Source organism: Carettochelys insculpta, chromosome 24, assembly GCF_033958435.1.
Source record: "Carettochelys insculpta isolate YL-2023 chromosome 24, ASM3395843v1, whole genome shotgun sequence".
NCBI classification, from domain to species: domain Eukaryota; kingdom Metazoa; phylum Chordata; order Testudines; family Carettochelyidae; genus Carettochelys; species Carettochelys insculpta.
The window spans coordinates 993,933-1,019,138 of NC_134160.1; the positions used below are offsets into that span (position 1 = coordinate 993,933).

The 25,206-nt window shown below is 47.3% G+C and overlaps 1 protein-coding gene across 8 annotated transcripts in view; it reads left to right on the plus strand.

Annotated features, from left to right (window-relative positions):
* The first annotated feature begins 870 nt into the window (after positions 1 to 870).
* The window catches only part of INPP5B (inositol polyphosphate-5-phosphatase B), a 34,970-nt gene continuing 10,634 nt past the window's right edge, over positions 871 to 25,206 (plus strand). For 3 of the 8 annotated variants that reach the window (XR_012642443.1, XM_074976361.1, XM_074976367.1), the window contains exons 1-11: positions 871 to 1,046; positions 1,362 to 2,690; positions 3,185 to 3,214; positions 4,099 to 4,209; positions 17,995 to 18,088; positions 20,041 to 20,211; positions 20,785 to 20,886; positions 21,265 to 21,379; positions 22,134 to 22,250; positions 23,055 to 23,242; positions 24,735 to 24,846. Coding sequence is in view for 7 of the 8 variants with exons in the window: in XM_074976361.1 (XP_074832462.1) it covers positions 2,525 to 2,690; positions 3,185 to 3,214; positions 4,099 to 4,209; positions 17,995 to 18,088; positions 20,041 to 20,211; positions 20,785 to 20,886; positions 21,265 to 21,379; positions 22,134 to 22,250; positions 23,055 to 23,242; positions 24,735 to 24,846 (1,206 nt within the window). In the remaining variant the exon portion in view is untranslated. Of the gene's footprint in view, positions 1,047 to 1,361; positions 2,691 to 3,184; positions 3,215 to 4,098; positions 4,210 to 5,873; positions 5,932 to 17,994; positions 18,089 to 20,040; positions 20,212 to 20,784; positions 20,887 to 21,264; positions 21,380 to 22,133; positions 22,251 to 23,054; positions 23,243 to 24,734; positions 24,847 to 25,206 lie in introns of those variants that run through there. The other 5 variants (XM_074976362.1, XM_074976363.1, XM_074976364.1 and 2 more) reach the window with 5 other exon arrangements.

Genomic DNA, 25,206 nt, shown 5'->3' on the forward strand with positions numbered 1-25,206 from the left:
AGTTTAAAGAATCTGAAGCCTTCTGACAACACAGGGAAGGACAACGTATGTGTTTATTCAAAGGTGATTTGACATAATAAATTGCTTGTCATGTAATTAAAGAGTTAAATGCTGAGGGTTCTGTGCAGGATGAGCACAGAAGACAGCAGAAATGCAAGCAGTTGAAATAAAACTGCTGATGCCAAATGGGGGCCTGCAGCCAAGTGCAGGACAATGCCCTAAGCACTGATCACCTGTCCACATGTGATAGGCACGAGGGAGAGGCGAGGCTGGGAAACTAGGGCTTGGCTCTAGGCAATTAACAGAGAAAATAAAGAAATAGCTTGAGAAGAGCCAGGGGCACAGGTGCAAACTAACTGGTGCAATGGAAACACTGGACCCAGAAGGTACCACAGATACCAGCAGGCAATGAGACAGTGCTCTTAGAGAAAGGCTATAAAAAAGTAAAACCTGCTTGCTCCACAGAGGGCCTGACTGCAGTGAAAAAAAACTGCTCTGCTCTTAGCAGAGCTAGTTCAAACCAGAAACAAAAATTCATCTGAAGTCATTGCAGATTCTGCCCAGGGTCTGGCCAGTATCTGGGAGACAGACCAATTGTCGGCCTGTTCCCTTGTGAGGTGAGGGTCCGCAAGGCTCATAGGGGCTGGACGCTGTTCCCATTCAAATCCAGAAATGTGGCCCTGCCAGCTGTGTTGGCTTTGGTGCCCAGATTCCTGATGTGGAGTTTGGGACACCAAGAGGGAGGAAGAGCCCGGAGCGGATGGAACAAGCCAGAGAGGAAGTGGGAAAGCAGCCAGGCTCAGCAAGGCAGAGAGGAAGTGGGGAGGAGGCCTGCTGGAGAAGCGGGGGCTGGAGTTATCATCAGGCTGGCAGCAGACAGGCTGTCAACTTTCTCGTGACACTGCTTCAGAAAGCAGGTCTGGTCGAGGCTACTTCAGGCAACTGCTGAAACATCTGAAGTGGGGTGATCCCATCTATATCTCAAATCTGAGTCCTTTGCAGGAGGGAAGCTGCAGGGGAAAGCTCTGGTACAAATACGGCAGCTGGTACGTACCTGATTTACATTGCAAAGTCTGCAGCTAGCCATTAATTACTGGCCTGTGCTTGCTATCCTGTTGGGTACCATAGCTCAGTCTGTAGAGCAAAGAGGGTCTATGTCCCTGCCAGAGGACACTCCGTCTGATGCAATTCACAGCCGCCATCAGATCACTACATCCCATTCTGTTCTGCCTGCATGGCATAGTGCTACAGCATCTTCACTGCTTGGCTCCACCTTGTGGCCTGGTTGCTGCAAAGCTGCATTACGTCATCTTGGCGAATTAACCTACGTTGTTGACTTACAGCAGCTCTTTGCCTTTCAGGTCTGGAGGATGGACCAGTCAGTTGCTATTCAGGAGACCCTGGCAGATGGACAGACTTGCCTAATTATATCCTTTGCATTAGCATTTCTTTGTAGATAAGTGAATATGGAGTTACCAGAGAAATCCTACCCCTCAGTTCCCCCATTTTTGCCTCTCAGGGCTATTAATTATCAGTGGAGACAGGACTGCTAGCCATAAGCCACCTGTTAACTCAGAATAACCTGTATGTCTCAGTCCTTTTCATGGCACACTGGACTGGGTGTTGTGCTAATAATACTGGGGCAAAAATTTCTTCCCATGACAACTTCCACTCAGAATGCCAATTATACTTTACAGCTCCCTGCCCATCTGGGTAGTGTAGCACTCCACCACTCCACCCACCACCACAGGTGGAAAAGTCTTTTTCACAGAGCTGAGTGACAGCACACAATGGCCAAAGACAGAGTGTAGAAGGAGGATCTGGGGTTGAGCTGAAAAGGTGGGAGGAATTTTAAGGAGGCAGAACACCTGGTGTCTAACTGATTCTGGGTGCAAGCAGAGGCTCTAGACAGGAAACCCAGAAGCTGAGTAACCAGTAGAGTCTAGAGTCAAAGACAATTTCAGAGAGTGAAAGCTCAGCATTCTGACTTTCTGGCTGCTCTTGGGGACTTATGTCTGGGTTGGTTGTTTCTTGACTATGAGCTGTAGGCGGTACAGGGTATCCTGGCTGGTGAGGAGAGTGTGGAAAGCAGGCTTCTGGGCCTCGTGCAGACTCATGGAGAACATGCGTAGGTGGTTGAGACAAAGTTTCATGGGCCACTCATCTGGGGAAGGCAGGGCCCTCTGGCTGGCAGTCTTGAGCAAAAAGCCCAAGAGCTGACTGGGCCATGGAGACTGCATGAATTCCCCTCCCAACCAAAGTTGCCTTCTCCATGTTGGGATTTGACAAGACAATGTGGGAAGGATGTTTGCCTGCCCCTACCTATTCTGTTCCTGATCTAGCTGAAATCAGAGGAGCCTAGACTCCAAGGCTGTTAGTCTTTTACCTTTTATCGGCATCTTGTATACATTAATATAATATACCTCACCCCCCTGGTTGGGCTGGCAAGCATGGGGTAGGGATTGGAGCTGCAGGGGCTATGCTAGCAAGTGACTGTGATATTGGGATAGGATGGTGTTGAATCATGCATGTAGGAAGCTCAGTGCTGATGCTGGAACAGAGATGGCATTATCCTCCTACTCTTGCCTGCAGGATCTTCCTGTACACTCATAGACGAATGGCTATCACAGGTGAGGATGTCTGTTTGGAGAGAGTTTTGCCAATCACAGAAGGATTTGCAGCAGAAGAAGGTAGGAGTGTTATCTCCATCCTTCACTCCCTTCCTGGAAAGGTGGTTGCTTCTGCTCCTCAGAGATGAAGGAGCTGCTAACTTTGCTTGAGGGAGGGGGAAAAAGAGGTAGTGGGTGTGAAACAGAATCTGGACTTCATTGAGCTGCTGCCTGAAATTGGGAAACTGATCACCTTTCACCTTGTTTTGCTGTAACTTTGAAACAGCTGAAGCTGATGTAATTCATAAACATGCCCAGGGAAATAGGCTGCATTGGGCCCCATGGAACTCCAACTATCCCCTCCCACCCAGCTCTGGCAATTGGAAAATGTAGAGATATTAAATACTCATGGCCTTCTATCCTTTCTGATTTCTTCTGCCTCCCTTTCTGACCCTTCTCAGAGGGTGCTGAGGGTTGGGCTGAGTTAATTATGACATATTAGCACTGGACAGTAGCATTGTTGCCCTGCAGCACCTGCTGAGTTTTCTAATAAAACTGCTTTTCTCTTTTGACAGTTACACCTGACAATGACCTTTATGTCATTGGTGAGTCTCTTCTATTGCTATGATTCCCACAAGGTACGAGGCAGATTCCCATACACTCAGGTTACAGACTCTGTATGAACCATTATTCAGGGATTTTTAGCGTGTGAAGTTTGGCCAAGCTTGCTTATGGAAGGTCTGGGGCTGAGCAGCACTAAACTAAGAACACCTTATGCAAGGATGAAGTCTTGTCTTGCATTACTCGATAGCTTGTAAATCTGGACACTATTGCTAGTTGACCAGTGTGATTTTTAAACATTCCAAGTTCAAATCATTTGGCTAAATGATTCTAGATTGTTGCTAAAAATGGGTTAGTCTGTCTCCCTAGTTTTTCCTGGCATTTCAGCTCAATACTGTTACTTTTTATTTAAATTTAAGAAGCCCCCCTGCCATGCCTTTGCCACATTGGGGTTTGGCAAGGCAACGTGGGAAGGATGTTTGCCTGCTACTACCTGTTCAGTACTTGATTTATCTGTAATCAGAGGAGCCTAGACTCCAAGGCAATCAGTCAGATACCTATCACTAGCATCTTGGCATGAACATTAATTTAAAATACCCCTCCCTACTGGGTATATTAAGTGCAGTTCAAATGCAGCTGGATTCCTTTGATTAGTTTTTAAAATGTTTTGGGATCTGTTGTGTTGAAAAGACTAGAGAAATATAAAAGACATTCATCCAAACACAGGAAAATGAAGGTGGTGATGAAGCTGATTTCTTTCCTTGCAGCTGGCATGGTTTTCTAGTGATTGGAATATTGAGGATGTGGAGACATCCTCAGGGCTGACATGGGTTTTGTAAGCATGCAACTTGTAAAGTTGTGTTTAGAAACCGTGTCTTCTCTAAACTTAACAGCATTAATTTCAATCTCCTCCTTCCATCTTGTGTAGGATCTGATGTGACTGTGCAGATAAGCTCAGAGGACACTCAGCTGGTGGTGCGGTTGCCTTTTGGTTCCCAGACACGCATGTTCCTACAGGAGATCAGCAAGTGCCATCCAGGTACAACTCTGTCATATATGTATTGAACTTAATCCACAGATTGGTACAGATGCTGCAGACCAAGTAGGGAAGTCTAGTGTCTGTGTGCTGTGTTTTCTCTCGTCATAGTGTACTTGTTGCTGCCACTTACATGTATACAGCTACAGACCTGCAGAAGTACTAACCTTCAAAAGCCATCATTCCTTTCCACCAGTACATGGCTCCATAGAGATGCTCTGAGCTTTTCCTCCTAAGAATGTACAGTAAACTCTTTCAAATTTGGCATTCTATCATCTGGAACGCTCAAATAACCAGCATTTTAACCATAAGTAAATTTTAGTTACATTTTCCATAAGTACAGTATAGTGAAAGTAAATACAAATAAACACACTATAAGTTTACAGTGTACAAGACTACTGTTGTTGGTAAAGTACTCTGCATACATTTTTATTTAGTGTTATGCACTGCTAGGTATACCTCTCTATTATGCAGAATACTTGCATATCTGGCAACCTCCCAGGGCTGCCAGATATGAAAGAGTTTACTGTATTTTAGTTGCAGTTTTGCCTAGGCACCCTGCTCATGGACAGGGAAGTAAAATGTAGCCTAGAACTGATCTTCCAGACACTAAACTTGGAGCTGTGACTTTTGCTTATGCTGTAAGACAGGGATGCACAAACGGGGGGGGAACAGCCCCCAACATTTTGTTAAGGGGGTGCAGCGTGATCAGCACCCCATCCCCAGCCCCCTACTTCCTCCCCCATGGATACCGCTGCTGTTGCTAAGGGAACGCTCCCCTGCCACCGCTGGGGCAATTCGACTGTTCAGACGCCTGGAGTTAAGCAGCGGAATCAAGCCAGTGAGTTCCTAGCTTGGAAAGGCGGGTGCACTGGTCCCTGCAGCCCGTGCGCGCCAGCCCCCGGGAACCCCCAAGACCCTGGTGAGAAGTTAGTGCTGCTGGGGTGGCGCAGGGCCTGGTGCCACCGCTGCGCACAAACACAGCACAGCCATGAGTCCCCTTGAGAACTGAGAGCCCCGCTTGCATCCCTCCCTGCGCTCCTCCCGCCGGCTAACTGCAAGTCTGAACGCGGGGGCCTGACGTAGAGAGTCCGCCCTGAGGCGGGCGCCGGAAGGGAGAAGCGGGGGGCGGGGCCCTGAGGCGGGAACCGAGGGGAGAAGTGGGGGATCGGGACCCAGAGGCGGGAGCCGGGGTGGGGAAGAGAACCGGGGGGCGGGAGCCGGGAGGGGGAAGAAGCGGGGGGGCGGGGCCCGGGGGCGGGAGCCGGGAGGGGGAAGAAGCGGGGGGGCGGGGCCCGGGGGCGGGAGGGGGAAGAACGCGGGGGGCGGGGCCCTGAGGCGAGAACCGAGGGGAGAAGTGGGGGATCGGGACCCTGCGGCGAGAGTCGGGGGGCGGGGGAGAACCGGGGGGCGGGGCCCTGAGGCGGGGGGGCGGGGCTACTAGCCACTCGCTGCCGCGGCGCAGTAGCTCGCCTGCTTGGGTCCGAGCCCGTCGCCATCGCTCAGGGGCGGGGCCCGCAGGAGGCGCTTGTTCATTGGAGGGGATGGTGCCCAGATGCCGTGTTTCGTCGCTTCAGGGGCGGGGCCTGGCCCAGGGGCTCGCTGATTGGTGGGGGCCCCCGGGGAGGAGCCGGTGGGTGGCGGGGCCGGGCTGAGGGGAGGTGGAACCGGGCCCGCGGGCTGCTGAGCTGAGGGCCATGTCTGCGGCCGGGTGGATGCGCGAAGGTAGCGGCCGGGTCGGGCGCGGTGCCGAGACGGGTGGGGGTCCCGGGGCGGTTCTGCAGGGGAGCAAAGAGCAGGCAGGGTCGGTTCTGGGCTGCGCTTCCAAGCACTGACGTCTGTTACAGGGGCGAGCGCAGCAATATCCCCCTGAGCGCGTGGTGCTTCTCCGGCGCGGGCGCGGGCGCAGACCTGCTCAGCTGTGTGCACTTACGCCAGTCTGTGAGAATAAGAGTTCTTGGGCAACAGCGGCCTGCGCTTGCGGAGGCGACGCGCCAGCTGGAAAGTGTGATTGTGCAGCAGCTACATCCGGCTTATTTTTTACAAAGTGTCCCTAGAAACACTGACATAAATTAACTTTCAAAGCGCCCCCGTGCACTACTTTGGAGATGTCGATCTGCAGGTCAGGAAAGCCCCCTCTGCTGAATGAAGTAATTCAAATCAAGGGTTTGGGATGGATTTTGGCAGTATTGTGTCTTCATGATGTATTGTTAAAATGCACTAGATTAGAGCATGTTCTGAGCATGAACATGCATGTGTGGTTAATGGCAATAGACTGTAGACAATAGTGCACAGCCAGCAAGTGTCTGAATAAATCTTGGTAAAGATCCTGCTGATGAAGTGAATTACTACTTGAAAAAATGTCACTCTTTTGAAAGTCAAACTATTGTAGTGGTTATAAGGTGTTTAAAACTGTGTGATTCCCTCAGAGCTGCTATCGTGGCCAATGTGTGTCGTGGTTGCACAACAATCTGATAACCAGCCAGCTCTTTCACTGTTGAATAATGAGATACATAAAAACCTCTGAAGTTGCTCTTTGAGATCAATGTAATACAATCCAAACCTGAGACACCCATGCTCATGCTGTCAGATGTACGGGAAGCATTCTTTGTATGGTTTCTGTATCACAGCCTCTCCAGAGCTGTTTTCTTTCATGTGCCGCTATACACTCTTTCTAGGCCTGTGTACAGTTTCAGAAATTACTCTGACCTTCAGAATGGGAAGCCCTGGTTCAGCCCAGGAAGAAATAAGGTGTCCTGTTACGTGTAGCAGAATGTGTTACTCTGTCAGGTATGTGTACTGTACCTATCAGTGCATCGCCTAAGTCTCTTTGCCTACCCAGGCACCTAACGCAGGTCTACCAGAGAGAGACTTCCTAAGGATTTTTTTTGAGGAGACAGGACCACCAATCATGTTACCTGTGTTGATGTTATGTAATGGGGCTGACTTGCTGGGTGTCCATTTGAATACATTTCTGTATACACACAGATATTGGAAGGCTTGCTCTTTGGACCTTGGATTTTAATTTTACTCCGGTTACAGATAAAATAAGTTTGATCTTCCTAGATCCTTGCAGATATGTATTGCATCATAAAAGTACCATTGTCTGGAAGGATTGCTGTTATCTGTGGGTGCAGAGGTCCTGTAGATCAGCGCAGAGGTGCCTTTGCAGAATTAGTAGAAGAACTGCTTTTAACTCAAGGCATTGCTCCATCTGCTGCTTAAATGTGATGTAAAACTCTGAGAGCCTGCTTCCATTAGTGTCAAAACTTGAAATGAAGCCTGTGACTTTCAAACCAGATGGCGTTTCAGCTTGACTAGTGCAGTATTTCAGCGTAATTGGCATTTGTCACAATATAAAATCTTTAAATGTTAGCGCGTAGCCTGACAGAGTGGTGGATAGATTGACAAAGCAGGCTCTGTGCAAAGTGATGGAGGCTGACTTTTATGAGAGTATAACCACAGTCAAGTAGCACTTTAAAGACTAGCAAAATAGTTTATTAGGTGAGCTTTCGTGGGACAGACCCACGAAAGCTCGCCTAATAAACTATTTTGCTAGTCTTTAAAGTGCTACTTGACTGCTTTTTGTTTTGATAGTGTATAGACTAGCACGGCTTCCTCGCTGTTGTTATTGCTCTAAAGAGTGGGCTTTTAAAACAAACAATCCCCTTTTCTGTCCTATGTAGCTGACTTGTCAGTTTTCTTAATTTTTTTTCTTTTTTTTGTTAAATTCTTGTTGTGCCAGTTTACTTTCATCAGAATTTCCAGATCTTAAGAAGTGGGTCTGTCTCAGGAACATCACCTAATAAATTGTTTTGTTAGTCTTCAGGTGCTACAGGACTGCTTTTTGGTTTTGTGAAAAACGACCAATGTTCCTGCCAGTTCCCATGGCCTTTTCCCTTGTGTTTTTCTGTTGCATCCTTCTAGCAACACAACTCGCTTAGTGAGGACAGGAGCTTTTGGAGATACCTTGTGACAGGGATTGGGGCCAAGCCTGTGTTTAAAAGGTTTTGCCAACAGACTGTAGGGATAAACTAAACCAGTGAAGCACTTCTAGTGTGAAAACAATTTAAGTTAGGAAAACTTTGTCTTTGCAAGATTAGCTCAGTTTTGCAGATATAACTGCATCTATACTGGTGGCTCTTGTGACCAAGGTTGGTGTGCTGGCAAATCGCACCTCATCATGCACTTGGCATAGCTATGTAGACCTGGCCCAAGAAGGAGTGGTTAGTACTTGAAACTCTTTACCCTTCAGTACCTTTCCTTTGAGATTATGGCTTTTTCTTCCTGAGGACCTCTGCTTGAAAGTGTCCTGGCCACTGTGGTCATTAACAGAAACAAGATTTATTAAGAGAGAAAACAGAGTTAAAAGAAACTATTTGCTTAATACATTTAGATTGACACATCTCATAAGCTAAACTAAATACCACTTTCTCAGCTGTTACAGAGGAAAAAGAAGCCAACAGCAACTGTCTCGGAACATGCTCTACTCAGTCCATCAGCACTGCCCTACCCTGATTCCATTGCCCTTGGTGTGTCCTGGATTCTATGTGCAAGTCTCTGAAGTTGGGTCAGGTTGCATATTCAGAGGTGCCTCTCCTGATCTCCCTTGAGTCACCTGGCACCTATGAAGTCATGAAGTTGAGGTTTCCTTAATATTTACATGAGAGGTTTTTATCAGAACCTCTATATGGGAGAATTGTCAATTGACTGTTGGCACCTCGAGATACCAGGTGGGTGTGAGATCTTCTGATTGGACCAACCTCTGCTGATAAGAGACATGAGTTTTAGAGTTACGTAGGGCTCTTCCTCCGGTTTGGGAATGGTACGCCTAGTGCCACACCTAAATATGAGATGGAACAGATAATCTTGCATGAGTAGTTAGCGCATACTCTAGGGTAGTGGTTACCAACCAGTTGATCCAGCTCTTGGAGCCTCTGACAGGTGCCCTGACTGATTTGGCTGGGAGACTGTCAAATGCTGGTACTTGAGCTGCCCCTCCCCACCAATGCAACACTACTGGTGCCCTCCGCCCTAGAGCTACCCCTGGGAGCTTCCTGCTTGCTGTGCAGGGGTGGGAAGGGTGGAGGAAGGGTGTGCTGATGTCAGGGTGTCCCACTCCCACACTCCTGTTCCCTATCTCCACAGAGAGAGAGGGACACTGGGGCTCAGGAGGGAGCTTGCTTGCAGCTGCTCCTATGGTAGAGCATACTCAAAGGGGCAATGTGAATCTGTATCTCACACACACACCTTTCACACTCCTCTCCCAAGCCAACACATAGCTGTGGTAATGCTGTTACCACTTTCTAAGTGTGTTATTTTAGGTTTGTGACATGTCATAATTTTTCTCTCTCCTACTTAGATTTTAATTCTTTGAGAAGTGAGTTCTAAAATGAGGATTGTGTTGTGGCTGGAGTAATTATCCCTAGAGTGATACTTGAAAGCATATTTAGGTTTTTGATTTCTACTGGTGGTGCACATCTAAACATTACCTCTGTATTGGTGTGCAGAATAAAATGAATCCCTCTCATTTTTTCTATGTATGTGTGGACTACTGGCCACATGTCTCCTGGAGATGGGCTTGATCTCCTGAAGGCGCCTGCAGCCAAAACTGTAGAATGGCCACTACAAGTCTGGCAGTGCAGCGGGGTAAGGCAGACAGCTTCCTGCACTGCTCCTGAAAGTAGCTGTCACATATCTGCAGTTCCTGGCAGGGAGAGGCAAGTAGCTCTTCATTCTGCCCCTGTCTACAGACACCACCTCCTCAGCTCTCAGTGGCCAGGAACAGGGAACCACAGCCAATGGGTGGTGTGGGACTGTGCTTGTGGATGGGGGAGAAGCAGGGGGCAGAATATGGAGCCAACTGCCTCTTCATCCAGGAGCTGCTGTGCGTGTTCATTTAAGAACCTAGTGATCGGTTTCTGCATGTAGTTGTCACTGAGATGTGGTGCACTGGATGGGGAACACTGCACATTTTGATAGATTTTTATATAGGACACAGGGATCTTGAAAGGTGTGTTAGAGGTGTTGCTCATTGGTTCTGTTTTTTCTGTCCTAGCAGAATCTGGAGCTGTTTTGGGATGGTGGGTAGTTGTCTGTGGGACACATGCATCTGATGAAGAAGTTAGAGGCCTTTTCTGAGGGCCAGAAAAGGGGGTCTAGGAATGATTTTTCTTAGGGGGAGGTCCCCACTGAATTGGATGACTGTTGTGTGGAGATACCTCACATGGGATCCAGTGGGAGATGGTAGGTGACACCTTGGGAAGTGTGATTGGAGAGGGTTTATTTCTCTATCTCAGCAGATTCTCTCAGGGCATTTTGGTTGGCCTGGGCCATGATGGGATCTGTTTCCTGGTGGAGTATCCTTGCTTGGTAAAAGTGATTTTGAGTGTGTTGAGAAGAGTACTCTAAGACGTATTCCCCCTCAGAACATGTTCCCTGGTATCTGAGTGCCTGCCTATGGAGAACAGATTTCTTGGTGTATTTTGGGGTGGTTAGTTGGTCAAAGAAGACCGATGTGGTGATCCAAGGGTTTCTTATGCCTTGTTAGAGTTGATTGTGCTGTCCCAGAAGATGAGACTTGTGTGGAAGTGCTCCATAGAGAGTGTAATGGATGGGTGGTGGTTCTTGTGTTGAACACTCTGCCCTAGATTTGTCATCTGTCCAGAAGATGACAATATAATTGGCTTTGCAGCGCATTTGTCCATATTTTTGTCGTCTCATTACTGTGGGAGCAAATTTCCCCCATCCCACCCCCACCCCCAGCCTTCCAGCCTCCTATGCCGGTATGTCAAAAACCAGGAAGTTTCCATTTCTTGAAGAAATCTGATGATCAACTGGTGATCTGAAGCATTATTCCCTTATACAGCAAGTAGCTCATAACCACAGATTGAATAAATGATAGCTTGGTGTAACCAGGTGTGTGTTGGTGGGTCACTAGCAAGAGAGTCTGATTTTAGAGTAAGCTCTTCAGAGACAGAGTGGCCACTGCCCAAGATTGGTGGCTCTCCACTCTACTGTGCACCAAACCAGCCCAAAAGAGAACTTCTGTTTTACCATACTGGCTAACAAAAAGCCCTTCAATCAACTCCAGCAGACACTTCAGTTCTCCTGTATGGCCACTGGTAGCAGTCCCTGTGTGAATGTATGGCTATGAAAACCAGTGTCCTAAATAAAAGGTCTTTTTGATCCTTCAGGGCTAGCCCCATGCCCCCATCTGAGTTACATATTGATCTTACCCCAAAATTACACTGTTGCCAGTCCTTTTAGCATCTAAAATATACAGGTATATTGGTAAAGAAATAGATGTGATTTAAAAATGTTCAAGGACTTAAATACAATAATTGCCAAGTTCTTGCTGCAGGTTTGTCTCAGTGATGGACTAAACTGCTTTACCAGTATAAAGGTGTCTTATGCCAGAATAGCTTATTCCCCTATATAAGAATAAGCCAACTTCGTGTAATTATGGGCATATCTGCACTTGCCATTTAAAGTGAAAGAAATTCTTCTTTTTGTGCAAAACCCATGAGAGGAACTACAGTCGCCAGTTACTTTTTACAGTGAAACTCAGTACTTCTGAAAATCAGGACACTTTAAAAACGACGTGTCTTTGCATGGTTTTGCAAAAATTAATTGAAAAGGAAAAGCACCACTAGTACAAGTTGTCAAAACAAAAAGCAGTCAAGTAGCACTTTAAAGACTAGCAAAATGGTTTATAAGGTGAGCTTTCGTGGGACAGACCCACTTCTTCATACCATAGCCAGACCAGAACAGACTCAATATTTAAGGCACAGAGAACCAAAAACAGTAAGCAAGGGGGACAAATCAGAAAAAGATAATCTGATTTGTCCTCCTTGCTTACTGTTTTTGGTTCTCTGTGCCTTAAATATTGAGTCTGGTCTGGTGTGGCTGTGGTCTGAAGAAGTGGGTCTGTCCCACGAAAGCTCACCTAATAAACCATTTTGCTAGTCTTTAAAGTGCTACTTGACTGCTTTTTGTTTTGATAGTGTATAGACTAGCACGGCTTCCTCTTTGTTACTAGTACATGTTGTATTTGTGGTGGTGCATTCCTGGTGCCAAATCAATTTAAATGGAATTGCAGAAGAACGTGTGAAGCCCGTGTGTGCTTGTGGATTTAATATTGATGTTTTTGTTAAGAGCAGTATTGGGCGATTAGTTCCCCCTTCCTTTGGGTCAGTGTGAAGCTCTGGGTCTATGAGGTGCAAGGCAGAGGAAGGATGAGCATGTTGCTCTCTGGGAGCTCCAGACAGGTTGTAGGGAGAGACGTCAGTGAATTTTTGCGGTTGTTTTATTATCCCTGAGCTGTTGGAATGTGACCTTTCCCCCTGGAATGGCTTGCTGGGTGAGGAGAAAAAAATCAGTAACCAAAGGAAAATTCCCTCCCAGTCTGAATTTTCTGTCATTGAGGTGGGATGGTGTCCCGAACCTCCGTTTGCAAGAATTGGGGAATGGGCAATGGGAGCGATCACTTGATTATCACCTGTTCTGTTCATTCTCTCTGGGGCACTTGGCACTGGCCGCTGTCCAAAGACCGAATACTGGAGTAGGTGAACCTTTGGTCTGAAACAGTGTGGCAGTTCTTACCTTTGTGTGGAGGTGGCACAAGCAGGGACAGTCCTCTCCCCATGTGTTGGCAGTCAGAATGGTATGTGGCATTTGTAGGCCATTTACTCTGCCTCGTTACATGGGTAGTTACCAAGTTTCTTGCTGCGCCCTGTTTCTTCAACCTCTTTCTCCGATATAAATCTTTCTGCTCACAGGCATCCTGCATTTCATAGTGGATATCAAATGGCTGTGTTAGTAGTTAAAGCTTTCATCAATTGATGTCTGTAGTTCCCTGTGATCTCAAGCTGCCAGACATGTAGGCTTAAAGGTTTGCAGTGATTGCTAGAAAAGGTGTCAGCCCCAACAGACTTGACTCCATTATCTGCAGACCTATTGGGACCTGGCATTCTCGTCCTCATTTAGTCCATGAGTGTATGCTGCTTCTCTTTGGGGTCAGTCTCAGGGCATTCAGTCTTCTGTGACCTTCCTGGTCTGCAAGGGAGTTTTGAATCTGGACCACAGCATCATGTTATGCAGGATGACCTAGAGATGAGCATTTTGTATTTTGCTGTGGCATAAAAAACCTCATGGAAATGAGACCTGATGGCACTTTCCAACCTGACTGCTACAAGGTGAGGTGTCTCTAGCTGCTGTCAATCAGGAGGCTTTATCACAGGATGATGTCAGGGTAGCATATTTGTCAAGGGATCCTTCCCACAGGTATACTTGTGGATGGTCTGTGTCTCTTATTGCTCTTTCTGTTTTCAAATTCTTTGGAGGCACTTGGAGCTACGGTGTTGGGGCCACATGATTACTTGGGTAGTTGATTGGAAAGTCCAACTTTACCTGGTCCACCCACCATTGACTTTGATAGAAATTAGTTCTGGCCCTGTTTGCGACTTCCTCTTTTCAGAATGAACCATGCATATGCTAGAGCCCTGGGTCCCTGCCCAGTGTCACAATGGCTGCTTTTGAGATTTTGATCAAACATCTCAGAAGCCCCTCCCATGGCTTATCTCACCATTAGATGTGGTCATTGGAAAAGCCTCGCAGCATGTCAGTTTTGTGAACGAGGAAGTGAGGATTGTTGGTACGCAGCAATCACACAAGGTATAACCAGAGTTAAAGGGCTCACAGTCAGAATTGCTGGGAAATAGCCTTTCTTTGCTCTGCAGTGGCAGATTGGAGCTCCTTTGTCAGCACAGACTTACAAATAAAAATGTTCATTGAAAATAATCCCTTGTGTGTTATGCTTATAAGAAGCACTTGGGATCTTTTTTTCAGGGAAAGAGGCAAAATACCACCTTTGTTAAGAACAGTATGAAAAGAAGCATATGCATTTACACCTGTCCAGCAGGTGATCGTAGTTACCAGTCTGTCATACCTCAAGTCAGATCAATATGAGTGAGGAGTCCTATTCTGTGAATCTCAATTCGAGCTCCCCCTGAGGCCTGGCTTGCAGGGCCAAACCCAGAGAACCATGGCTAGGGCACCCCATTCTGACCTTTGGGAGTGTCTGTCTGTCTCCGAGCCTCCTCTCTTCTGCTAATTTGAACAGCCGTGGGCACAATGGACATTTTCTGATCAGTTCCAAGTTCCTCTCATGTTCTCGACCCTCTCTGGACATTTGTGGTGACTTTCAGACACATTCGTCATTCACACCAAACAAGTTTACAGAGAAGTTCAAGGATTACATGGCTACTAAAAGATATTTACATAACTTACTTTGCAAACCAGCCAGGAAGCACAACTTAATTTTTGATGCTAACAAGAAGCAAGGGTGACTTGCAGAGTAAAACAGAAAATCATACAGAACTTTTGAGCAGTTCGTTGTGTAGGACTTATTACTGTTATTCTACTGTGTGGCTACACATGTAACAACAGGGAAATATAATTAGACATGCATAGGAAGTGGGCATAGCATTCTCTTGCTCTGATGGAAGGTGTGATTTCCTGTTGTAATTTAGGCGGCACCTTTTAAACAACAGATACAGCCCCAGCTCCCATGATGGAGAAGCTCAGTATGGGCCAGAATTCGAACATGGATAATTCCCAGCTCCCACACCCGTGCTTCAATCTGAACACTTTTTTGGTCAAATTCATGGTTACTGAGGGTCTTGTTTTCAGAGTCACTCTCATTCCTCCTCCTTTTTCTTTCTCCATTTTCCAGTTTTGTACACTCTTCTTTCCCCCCACCACTGTAAATATGCTGTGGATTTTTCTAGCTTGTGCTTTAGCATGGCAGGGCGGAGGAACCATCAAGAGGTGCAGGGTAGTAGAGGGATAGTCTGAACTTTAGAACACTTTCACCTTAAGACAGCAGGCCAACAGACTCCCTGGGCCCTAGGTGAGACTGGGACGGGGAGAGGCTGGGGCCAGTCTCCCCTAGGCAGGCCAAAGTGCTGCAGGGCTCCAGCTGTGCTTTAAAGGGCTGCAATAGTGGTGGCAATGTCTGGCTGTGCAAGGCCCTTTTAAATCCCTGGGAGAGGGGGCAGTTGCCCGTCAGCAGGCCTACCTTCAGGCTTGATGTGAAAAGACCTTGGTTACTATTTGTGGTTCTCTGTGCCTCAAATATTGAGTCTGTTCTGGTATGGCTATGGTCTGAAGAAGTGGGTCTGTCCCATGAAAGCTCACCTAATAAACTATTTTGTTAGTCTTTAAAGTGCTATTTTACTGCGTTTTTGTTTTGATAGTAACAGAGAAGTGGCCCTGTTAGTCTGTATTCTAACAAAACAACAGAAATGGAGCACTGTAAAGTAAGTCTTCAAAGTGCCACATGACTGCTGTTTTGTTTTGTGAAACAACCTGGCACTCACAGCTGAGAGACTCCAATTCGCGCTCCCAACCACAGCTCTTTTGAAAATCCATTCTTGTGGAACGTCTGAACGTAGCAACACAGTCTCCAGTTGGGTGAGCCAAACGGATGCTGAGCTCTGAGGGGTGACTGGCTTTTCACAAAGTTGCTATTTCAAGGTTTCCTTGTGTTTGTTTTTGAGTTATCAGATCTGACAATTGCCTTGTCCCTCAGTCCCAATTGGCTAGTGGCAGGGCAGTGCGGAACGTGGACATACAAGAAGCACATTGAGTGTTTAGCTGAGGAAGGGCCTGCTGTGCTGTCTGCCCGCCGTGGTTTGGAGGTGGCATATAGGGATTTAGGCAGAATACAGTTTCTTCTGTCGGTTGGCAGGACAGGAGGCTGGGACTGCATCTTATTTGTACCTCAGAGTCCTGCTTCGTTTGACTCTGGAGCACACGCAGCTGCAGGGCCGGGTGCAGTCCAGGCGGAACAGTTTAGCTGTTCATAGCTGCAGAGGGAAATTTCTATGGGGAGCATGGGTGTGCTTCATGCCTCCTCATTTGCCAGCCTGAATGTGCTGCTCTAAGATCCTGGCTAACTTTGGAGTTTCACTAAGTGAGGGCTCGCTTTGTCCTCTCTCAGCTGGCACTGGCAACTTGGTTAGCAAGGGAGCCATGTGCATACTGGTACGCTGCTTGCTCTCCTTCTGGTCCCCTGACTCTTAGGGAGTGAGGGGAAAGTACACAGTTTGCAGATCATTCCTCTGCCCTAACCAGCTGGAGAGGGAGAGGCATGCACACAACCCATGTAGTTTCCCTTCACTCCCTGACAGAGGAATGGGAGGAAGGTATGGCTGCTGCTTCTCCTGCCTTCCCTGCATGGCTCCTTGTCTGTTGGGGTTTCCTTTGCTACACAGGGGCGTTGCAGTCTAGAGGTTGTGTTAGCTGCAGTAACCCCCCAAAAAAAATTCAGGAAAAACTTCAGCCCCATGTTGCTGGAGAGGAACACAACATGATTGACTGACTGCAAAACATTGATTTGTTTAGTCTACAAGTTACATTTGCATAGTACTTGGTACTTCACTGTATGGCGCACCTCGTACTGGGGCTGAGATCTGGTGTGTTTCATGCTGCTGCTGAGGTAGGGCTGGCTTTCCATCAAGGATGCTGAGCTGGGTCAGGTACAGGGTGGGGACAGACAAACCTGTACAGTGTCATCCTTTGCTGTGAACAATTCAGCAGACATGGAAGTGTCTCTGAAGTGCGGTGCATTTCTCTTTCCTATCTCTGTGGTTCTTGCCAGGCTGTGGACTTGGCAAAGGTTCATTACAGGTGCATGCTTTGAAGGGGGTATTGAGCAATGCTGGGAAAGCAAAGGCTGTATATGAAGGCTCAGAGATAATGGGTAACCCTGTGACTGAGCAAGCGAGTGACAAGGTTGCAGAGGAAACAGAGAAGAGCAAAAATGCATCAGTTATCAGAGCCTCAAGATTCCTTTTCTGCAGTTATGAATAGGCCAGTTTTGCGGATTGACTAGCTTGTAGGAGTTTTAACAAGCCTCTTGCAGTTTTTTCTAGGTACAGCAGTGGTCCCCCAGCTTTTTACCTTGTTTGCCCCTGCTGCCAGGAGTGGGGCCATGACCCTGGGAGGGAGGAAATATGGACAGCAGTGAGCAAGCTGAGACTGGGGCCACACATGGGGGTGGAGGCAGGGCTGGGAGCAGAGCTGAGGCTGAGGGTTGAGACGAATTGTGGCCTGGACTCAGCGCTAGCAGCCAGGTCCCGGATGCTGGCCCAGGAGCGGAATTGGGTGGTGCTCCTTTCCTGCCTCCTGTGGGGGCTGGCCAGGGTCTCAGCTGTGGCCCCACCTGAGCTGTACGGGGTGCCATGGTGTAATTTATACTTTTGTTCTAAATACGCACTCACCCCAATGACACCTTTTCTGTGCAATAGGAGAAACAGATTGTAGTGCACTGGATAAGATCATCCTTAAAACCCAATAAAAAGTCACTATCTGTCTAGTTTTCTACCAGATAAATGTTAATTTTCCCATTGGTTCCTTCCCAGTTCTTATAATACAGAATCCCTTCAGCAATCTGGAACTCCCATCTGTATCAAATGGGTTTTTCACTGTTGCAGTAATTTGTGCATATATGCTTACAATCCTTCAACAAAACAGTGCTGCATTATTTTCCTTATTTAGAAGCACTGATCTATTCTTGTGGGATTATATCCAGTATTTGAAAACGCCCTTTTAACCTATTTATCCCACAAGGAATGCAGCAAACTTGAAATAAAAGCCTGCTTTTTTTTTCCTAGGGACATGGGAAAACACTTGGTGTATAGATTTCCCTTGTATTTATCTTAGCAAGTAGGTATTGTATGCAGTGTTTACTTGTTCTGAGTAAAGCTTTTGGTTTTCCTTTAGGAGTTGTTGGGTCTGAAGACATCAAACAAAATGGAAAAAATCTTGTAGTTAATCACGGTCGGAGCCATAACAGCGATGACAAAGCTGCCCTGAGGTACAGTGTGTTTTAAATCCTCCTAATTAAAGGAGATGCCAAGAACTGTTGTGTGTAGCACCTGTGTTTGTAAGTTGTAATGGAGAATGAAATTGTTGGCATTGTGTATTTGGGAATTTAGCTGTTGTCACCGTACAGAGAGCCTCATTGCGCAGGGGTGGCAAATGACTTATAGTGCCAGACAGGATGGGGATGACCACATTTATTGATAGTGGTCCAGAATGGTGTTGAGCTATGCAAACTGCTGACAGTCCACGGACTGTGGAGAAGGAAGACACAGAGAAACTTTCTGCTTTGACTTCCTGGTTTTCATGTGCTTGGGCTCAGAAGCTGTTGTGAATACAGGCAGCCATTGAGGTACACGCCAGTGCCACCTGTTGGCCAGCCCGTATTGGCACAGTAAGAGAGCCACTACAGGGTGCACCTCCCTTATCTGGCATGCTCGTGGCCTCACTGGTCCCGGATGAAGGGAGGTGTAGGGCTTCTGCAGGCAGAAAGCCCTGCAATCAGGGGCTGCTGTAGCTCCAGCCTGCAGCCTTTCTCCCAGCCCAGGCTGCCGTGGGGCTCCAGCCAGCCCTTGGGTGCCATGGAGCAGAAGACAGCTTCAGCTTCCAGCCCCACGGCAGCCTCCCAGCCACTGCTGCCACAGGGCAGGCAAGAGCTCCTGGCGCTCTCCAGTTGCCCAGCTCTGAAGGCAGCCCAGGAGGGGGTGGCTATACTGTTACCCCCCTAAAATAATCTTGTGATGCCCCTGCAACTGCCTTTTGACTCAGGACCCCCAGTCTGAGAAATGCTGGTTTCTCCTCTGAAATCTGTATCTTACAGGGTAAAAGTGCACAAAAGGACAGATTTCATGGAAGGGCACCGAATTTCATGGTTCATGATGCATTTTGCATAGCTGTAAATTTGGTAGGGCCCTAGCTATTGGAGAGAGAAGGTGGGTGAGATAGTAGCAGAGATCAGTCCAGTAAAAAATATGGTCAACCCCCTGTTGTAGTTTGAGAGTTTAACTGTCCGTGCCCTTACACCCCCACCCTTTCCATTTTATGAGAAACAATCACATTCCACACACATCCCATTGTCTGGCACAGCCAAACCCTGCCCTTGCTTTAAGTTGTGATAAGGGGAGGCTGTGTACCAAAGTTGGCAGTCATACCTCTTACCATTTAGGAGGAGTTCTCGAACAAACAGATGGTAACAGAAATGGCCATGTTAGTCTGTATTCTAACAAAATAAAACAGCAGAAATGTGGCACTTTGAAGACTAACAAAATTATATTTTATATTTTGTTAATCTTTGAAGTGCTACATGATTGCTGTGTTTTGTTAAACAGATGGACACACAACTTTTCTACAATATATGTTGGGTATTTATTTAAGAACATCTTAGTAGTTGGGATGTTCTGTCTAACAGGAAAATCAGTGTACTAAATAAATCCCCTGCCTTGCCCAGCCCTACACAGGAGGGGAAGGGCACTGTGCAGGGATGGGCCTGGACTAAATGAACAGCTCTGTGCTCTTGCTGTGGTGGGGAGGGGCTAACTGGGTGAGGAGAGCAGCTGGGATGGGGTGTGGGTAGGAGGTGGCAGAAGGAGTTTCACCTTCCCACCCTGTTAAGCAGGGCACACCATTTAAATCCCATCAGAAAGGGGATGAGTGATGCCCCACCTAAACACAGGCTGAACTCAGCCCTGAAAGCCCATTAGTTAAACTGGTACTAACTCTTGTGTACAAACAAGATCTTAGTCCTCTTGAGAAATACTCACTTTAGCCTTCTGTCACTGGCAGCTGAGGTGACTAAACATGAACTTCTGTGAAACAAGGTTTCAGTAGTAGAACTTATCCCTTCTTGGGGGAATGGGGATTGTTGTTTTTAGTTCTCCATCGTGTTTTGATGAGTTAGCTTTCTGGCACACAGAGTGTGAGAGTCTCTTGTTTTGCTTTCTGCTGCAGGCAGAGTAAATCCAAGGCAGACATAACCAGTGAAATGGTACGATCCTCTAGCCTGCTGGTTTCAGACAAGGCGTGTATCTTATCTGTGCAGAAGTTTGGGCTAAGAGATAATATAGTTAAATCTCAACTGCTGCAGAAAGAGGACTCCTACACCTACCTCCAGAACTTCAGGTGACAGCTGTCCCTGGGAGTGCAATTTTAAACGAAAGCAAAATAAGTAAAACTCATAAATGTGTAACTTCACTTGAAATCACCAGCAATGAGAAGTCTGGGGTGGGGGGAAATAGACTTCAGTTCTTGCTGTCTTGACCAGCCTTTCTGCGTCGTTGCTCCCTTTACTCAGTTGCCAAGGTGCACGCTCTTACGTAAACAGCACCTGCTTAAGCAAACAGCCTTTCTGTACATCTTCTGTGTTCTCCATCTCTGTTCAGAACTCACCTGGAAATGCTGCTTCTCCCTTTGCCTTGGTCTCTTCCTTGATTCTGCTAGTTCTTTGTTTCTGTAATGTTTTCTCGTTTGGGGGAGACCGTTCTTAAGAAAGCCAATGTTTAATATTGAAAACTTTGTTTTGGTTAAAGTCTTCTTAAACATGCCATTCCATGAATAACGGAGCGAGTGAGAAAATTGTCCCATCCACCCTTAGCATGCCGCAAATTCACCCCCATATAAAACGCTGCAGGAAAGTTGTTGTCACAGTCTTGGTCTGTGGCTTGAGGGTTTTGCTGAGCCTGTGTCTCTTTGCAGGTTTTTTATTGGAACATACAATGTAAATGGCCAGTCACCCAAAGAGAGCCTCCATCCATGGCTGAACTATGACATTGATCCTCCGGATGTTTACTGCATTGGGTGTGTATTTCTTTGCTTCTGGCCCTTCTGTAAATCCCCCTGGGTGGCTTGCTGATGAACATGCAGTGTGCAGTTATTCAGTCAAAGCTTTGCAAACAAGGATTTAAAAGCAAGGATGTTTGCACTGTCTTATTCCGGTAGTGTGTGTTCTTCCTCTTGGCACAATGTACTGTGAATGCTTTAATGCCACACTGCAGTTAAGTCAATTTAATACTAATGGTAATTGCATTTTGCTCTTAATGCACTGCTAAAATCAACATCAATACATTAAAATTCCAGTTCCAAAATCAATTTGTCTCAATGTACCTCTTCCCTGGTGGAAAAGGTTGGAGGGTTAAGGCCAGTGAATGCCTCCATGTGTTCCTCCTTCTGATACAGCTTCCAGGAGCTTGACCTGAGTAAAGAAGCTTTCTTTTTCAATGACACACCAAAAGAGGAAGAATGGTTCAAAGCTGTAACTGATAGTCTTCACCCAGGTGCCAAATACGCAAAGGTACACGTGGCTTGGGGATGAAGCTAGTTTGAAACCTTAAACTACTTCCCGTCAAGCATCTTCTCATGTTTGTTTTTCCCTGGTTTGTTTTCAACCCTGTCTGTCTCCTGAAGTTTTGAGTGCTGCTACGTTTTTGCCAAGCCAGCAATACATAGGGGGTGGGGGTTGTTTAATAACACTTCTCCTCGAGGCTTCCAGAGATGGTCACACCCTCAGTCTGAGACCATTCCCATTAGCACTTTTGTGAGAGCTAAGGGCATTTATGCCACATACTGTTGGCTAAAGGTGACTAAAGGAGCATCCAGGTGAGGGGCGCTCTCTTCGGCTGAGAGGATGGGATAGAAAGCTTCTTGGAGCTTGCCAGCCTCTGCTCAGCAGCACTACCTAAGCAGTGAACTGTCATGTAGTAGGAATATTGTGTTGTTTGTTTGAGGTTGGTGCCTGCTCCTTTAAAATCCTTGCTTTGGCTTTTTCTTCTCACTTCTGCTCCAGGCATGTACTTTCTCGGGGCTGCCTCTCCCCCAGGCAGTGATTTGGGTATTGAGTCTCTTGCCCTGATCAGGGCCAGTTACTTCTGTCCTGTGTTGTACTGCTGGCGCACCTGTGTGTGCCATGTGTCAGGTGGGTGGCTCCCTGGAAGTGCAGTGTTGGAGCATTTTGGTTGTTTATACTTCACCTTCAGAGCAGAGTGGGGTAAGGTTTTCCCTTGAGAAATGGTCCTGGCTATTGCTATGCTTCTGGCTTGTTCTTTCAGGTGAAGCTTGTACGACTTGTCGGGATCATGCTGCTGTTATATGTGAAGGCAGACCATGCCCTGAACATCTCCGAAGTGGAAGCTGAGACAGTGGGAACTGGGATCATGGGGAGGATGGTAGGAATGCACTGCGTGCGTGGGCAGGTGGGGGAGGTTGTCTTTGGGAGGGCCCTGAGCTATCCATTCCCTGTCACTGAATCACGTTGGGTGTTCCTGCAGCTAACAGAGGCCTGGCTGCATCTCGCTCTCAGGGAGACACTCTCACCTTTGTGCTTGTCTGATTGCATGTGTTGCTGAGCTGGCTCAAGAGAGAGTCTGCAGTTGGCCATGACTTTTCCTAAGCTAAATGCACATGGAAACCAGCCTGGCCAGTATGCGCCTGCCCAGAAGAGCAGACGTCAGTTCTCCTCAGGCAGATTTCCTGGGCTTTTTGAAGATCATGGGGATCACCTCCCTGGCCTTGGAATCTACCCTCCAGTGATTCCCCAGATGCGATATGGTCGAGGGCAGTTCTTAGTGTGGCCCCAAGCTACCCTGGCATTTTACAACATAGTCTTTGTAGTTTGTGTTGAAAGGTCAGTTTGTTTCTTGCAGCTCTAATTCCTTGCCAAAGCAGTCAACCAGACTGTTTTCAATGGTATAATCTGCTGTCATATGAGCCCACTCCTGAACTGCAAATTAAATTCTGTGTGCCCTTGGCTGCAGTTTGCATGATGTACTATGCTAATCTTGCTGTCCCTCCCACGGTGATGCGTTGAGGGCGTGGGCTTGGCTTGGGAATGTTCTGCTTGGGGATTTGAACCTCTCTTTCCTGAGAGTGCCATAATCCTCTGATTTATCCATTCCTCTTGCCCCAGTTTAGAAGTCAGATCACTACAGCCCCAGGAAAACTGCAAACCAATCTCCTCTCTTGCCTTCTAGGGTAACAAAGGTGGAGTTGCTATACGGTTCAAGTTTCACAACACCAGCGTGTGCATTGTGAACTCTCACCTTGCAGCTCACGTGGAGGAGTACGAGCGGAGGAACCAGGACTTCAGAGACATCTGCTCTCGGATGCAGTTCTGCCAGTCCGACCCAAACTTGCCACCCCTTACTATAAGCAAACATGAGTATGTTTCCAAGGTCGTCATCCACTGGTTCACTGCAGCTCACTGCTTGGCCCCTCGCTTGGACAGGACAAGTGATGAGCTGTAACAGGGTGGCTGGCTACACTCTCTGGTGTAAGCAATTCCCTGGTGGGAGCTTGAGAGGAGCAGTATAGTAGTCTGAGCAAAGGCCACGGACCCAGGAACTGTTAATTCCTAGCTTTGAAAATGGCTCCCTATATGTCTTTAACAAGCCACTGTCTCGCTTTCCCAGGTGGATGAATGGTGATGAACTTCACAGATTGGACAATTTATAGCCCTCTTCCTAGGGGGCTGGGAGGCTTAGTTTTTTATTGTGGTCTATGGGAGGATTGAAAACACTGTCAAATTACTAAGGACTGCTGCTGTCTTTTAGATTGATCCCAAAAGTAAGTTGTGAAAAGAAAATGTCATGGGATAAATATTTTACCTATACAAAATACTTAACATTCATGTAGCGCTTTCCTTCTGCAGGTGCAATAGCATTTTGTGGGTAGGATGGGATCATTACCCTCATTTAACAAATGGGGAAACTCAGGCGCGGGATGACCATGACTTTTCCAAGGTGTGTCAGTAAGTCAGCAGAAGAGCTGGGAATGGTGTATGAGTCTCATGTGTCTGTCCTTCAGTGTTTCACATGCATTCAGGCCTCTTTTCCAAATATGGATAAACTAAGTTGCACTGGTATGTTAAAGGGAATTAAAATTCACATTTCTGAGTCTCCTGGTTCAATAGCAGCTGGAAGGCAGGACTTGGGTGGTGGGACTGGCTGCGCAGGAAGCCTTTAGGACACGCTACTGCTGTGTCCCTCTGTTTGTGGCTTGAAAGACCTTGCCCCTCACTTGTTCTCTTGGCACTAATGACCCTTGGCAAGCTTCGAGGGAGTGAAGATTGGCTCTGGGAAGCTACAGACACATTCATTTACCCTTCCCTTTGCCTTGCCAAGTTGCCCAGTGATATGGAGGTATGTTTTCTTCTGGAGCTCTGAGTTTCCTTTATGTGCATGTATCGTGGCAGGGTTAGTTACAGTGCTGCAGCAGCTTCGTGCGAGAAGGCTACCTTAGCATCCAGCATGGCCACATACCTGCAGCCATGCTGGATGCTAAGGTAGCCTTCTTGCACGAAGCTGCTGCAGCACTGTGCTTGGGATCAGCTGAGTGCAGAGAGCACTGTGCCATTGGTGTATTGCTATACATACGAATGATACGGTGCCACTGAATTTCTGCAGAGTTGCCTGGGGCAGCAGTGTTGGCTTGCTCACCCCACCCTTCTTCAGGAAGGTGCAGTTTCATCAGGTTCCCCTCCACACATATCTGGGGTGCCTGGTTCTGGACAGTGGGGTGATTCAGGATGCTGCATGGGTGCACAGCAGGTAGGCAACACAGTTGGAGGCCGTGCAGCTAGCAGGGCTCGTCTAGCAACTGCAGTAGTGAACTCTGTCAAACAGGGATTTCCCCCTTGTCTACTGTCCTTACAGTGTCATCCTGTGGCTAGGGGACCTCAACTACAGAATAGAGGAGCTGGATGTGGAAAAGGTGAAGATGCTCATTGAAAAGGAGGCGTTTCAGGCTCTTTATGAGTATGACCAGGTATGGATGTGCATGTCCAGAGGACAGGTGGGCCCCACCTCAAATGCTTCTGGGAAACTGACCCCTCTTCAGTCGGGAGACGTACAGACCTCTCTGGTTTGCTCTGAAAATCACCTGCATACTAGCCCTGACGGATCGCTATGTCAGTGAGCATACCACCAGCATGCATTGGGATCTGCTTTTTGGTGGTTGGTTTGATGTCCATGAAATGATCTGATATGGCCGCTATCCTGCTACATAAAGGTTTGCACCAGGAGCAGTGGTCACTCCTATGGCTCAGTTGGCCATAGAATGCACTTCATACACCAGGTCACCATTCATCCACCTCCTTCATAGCTGGGTGTGGGGCAGGGCACTGCA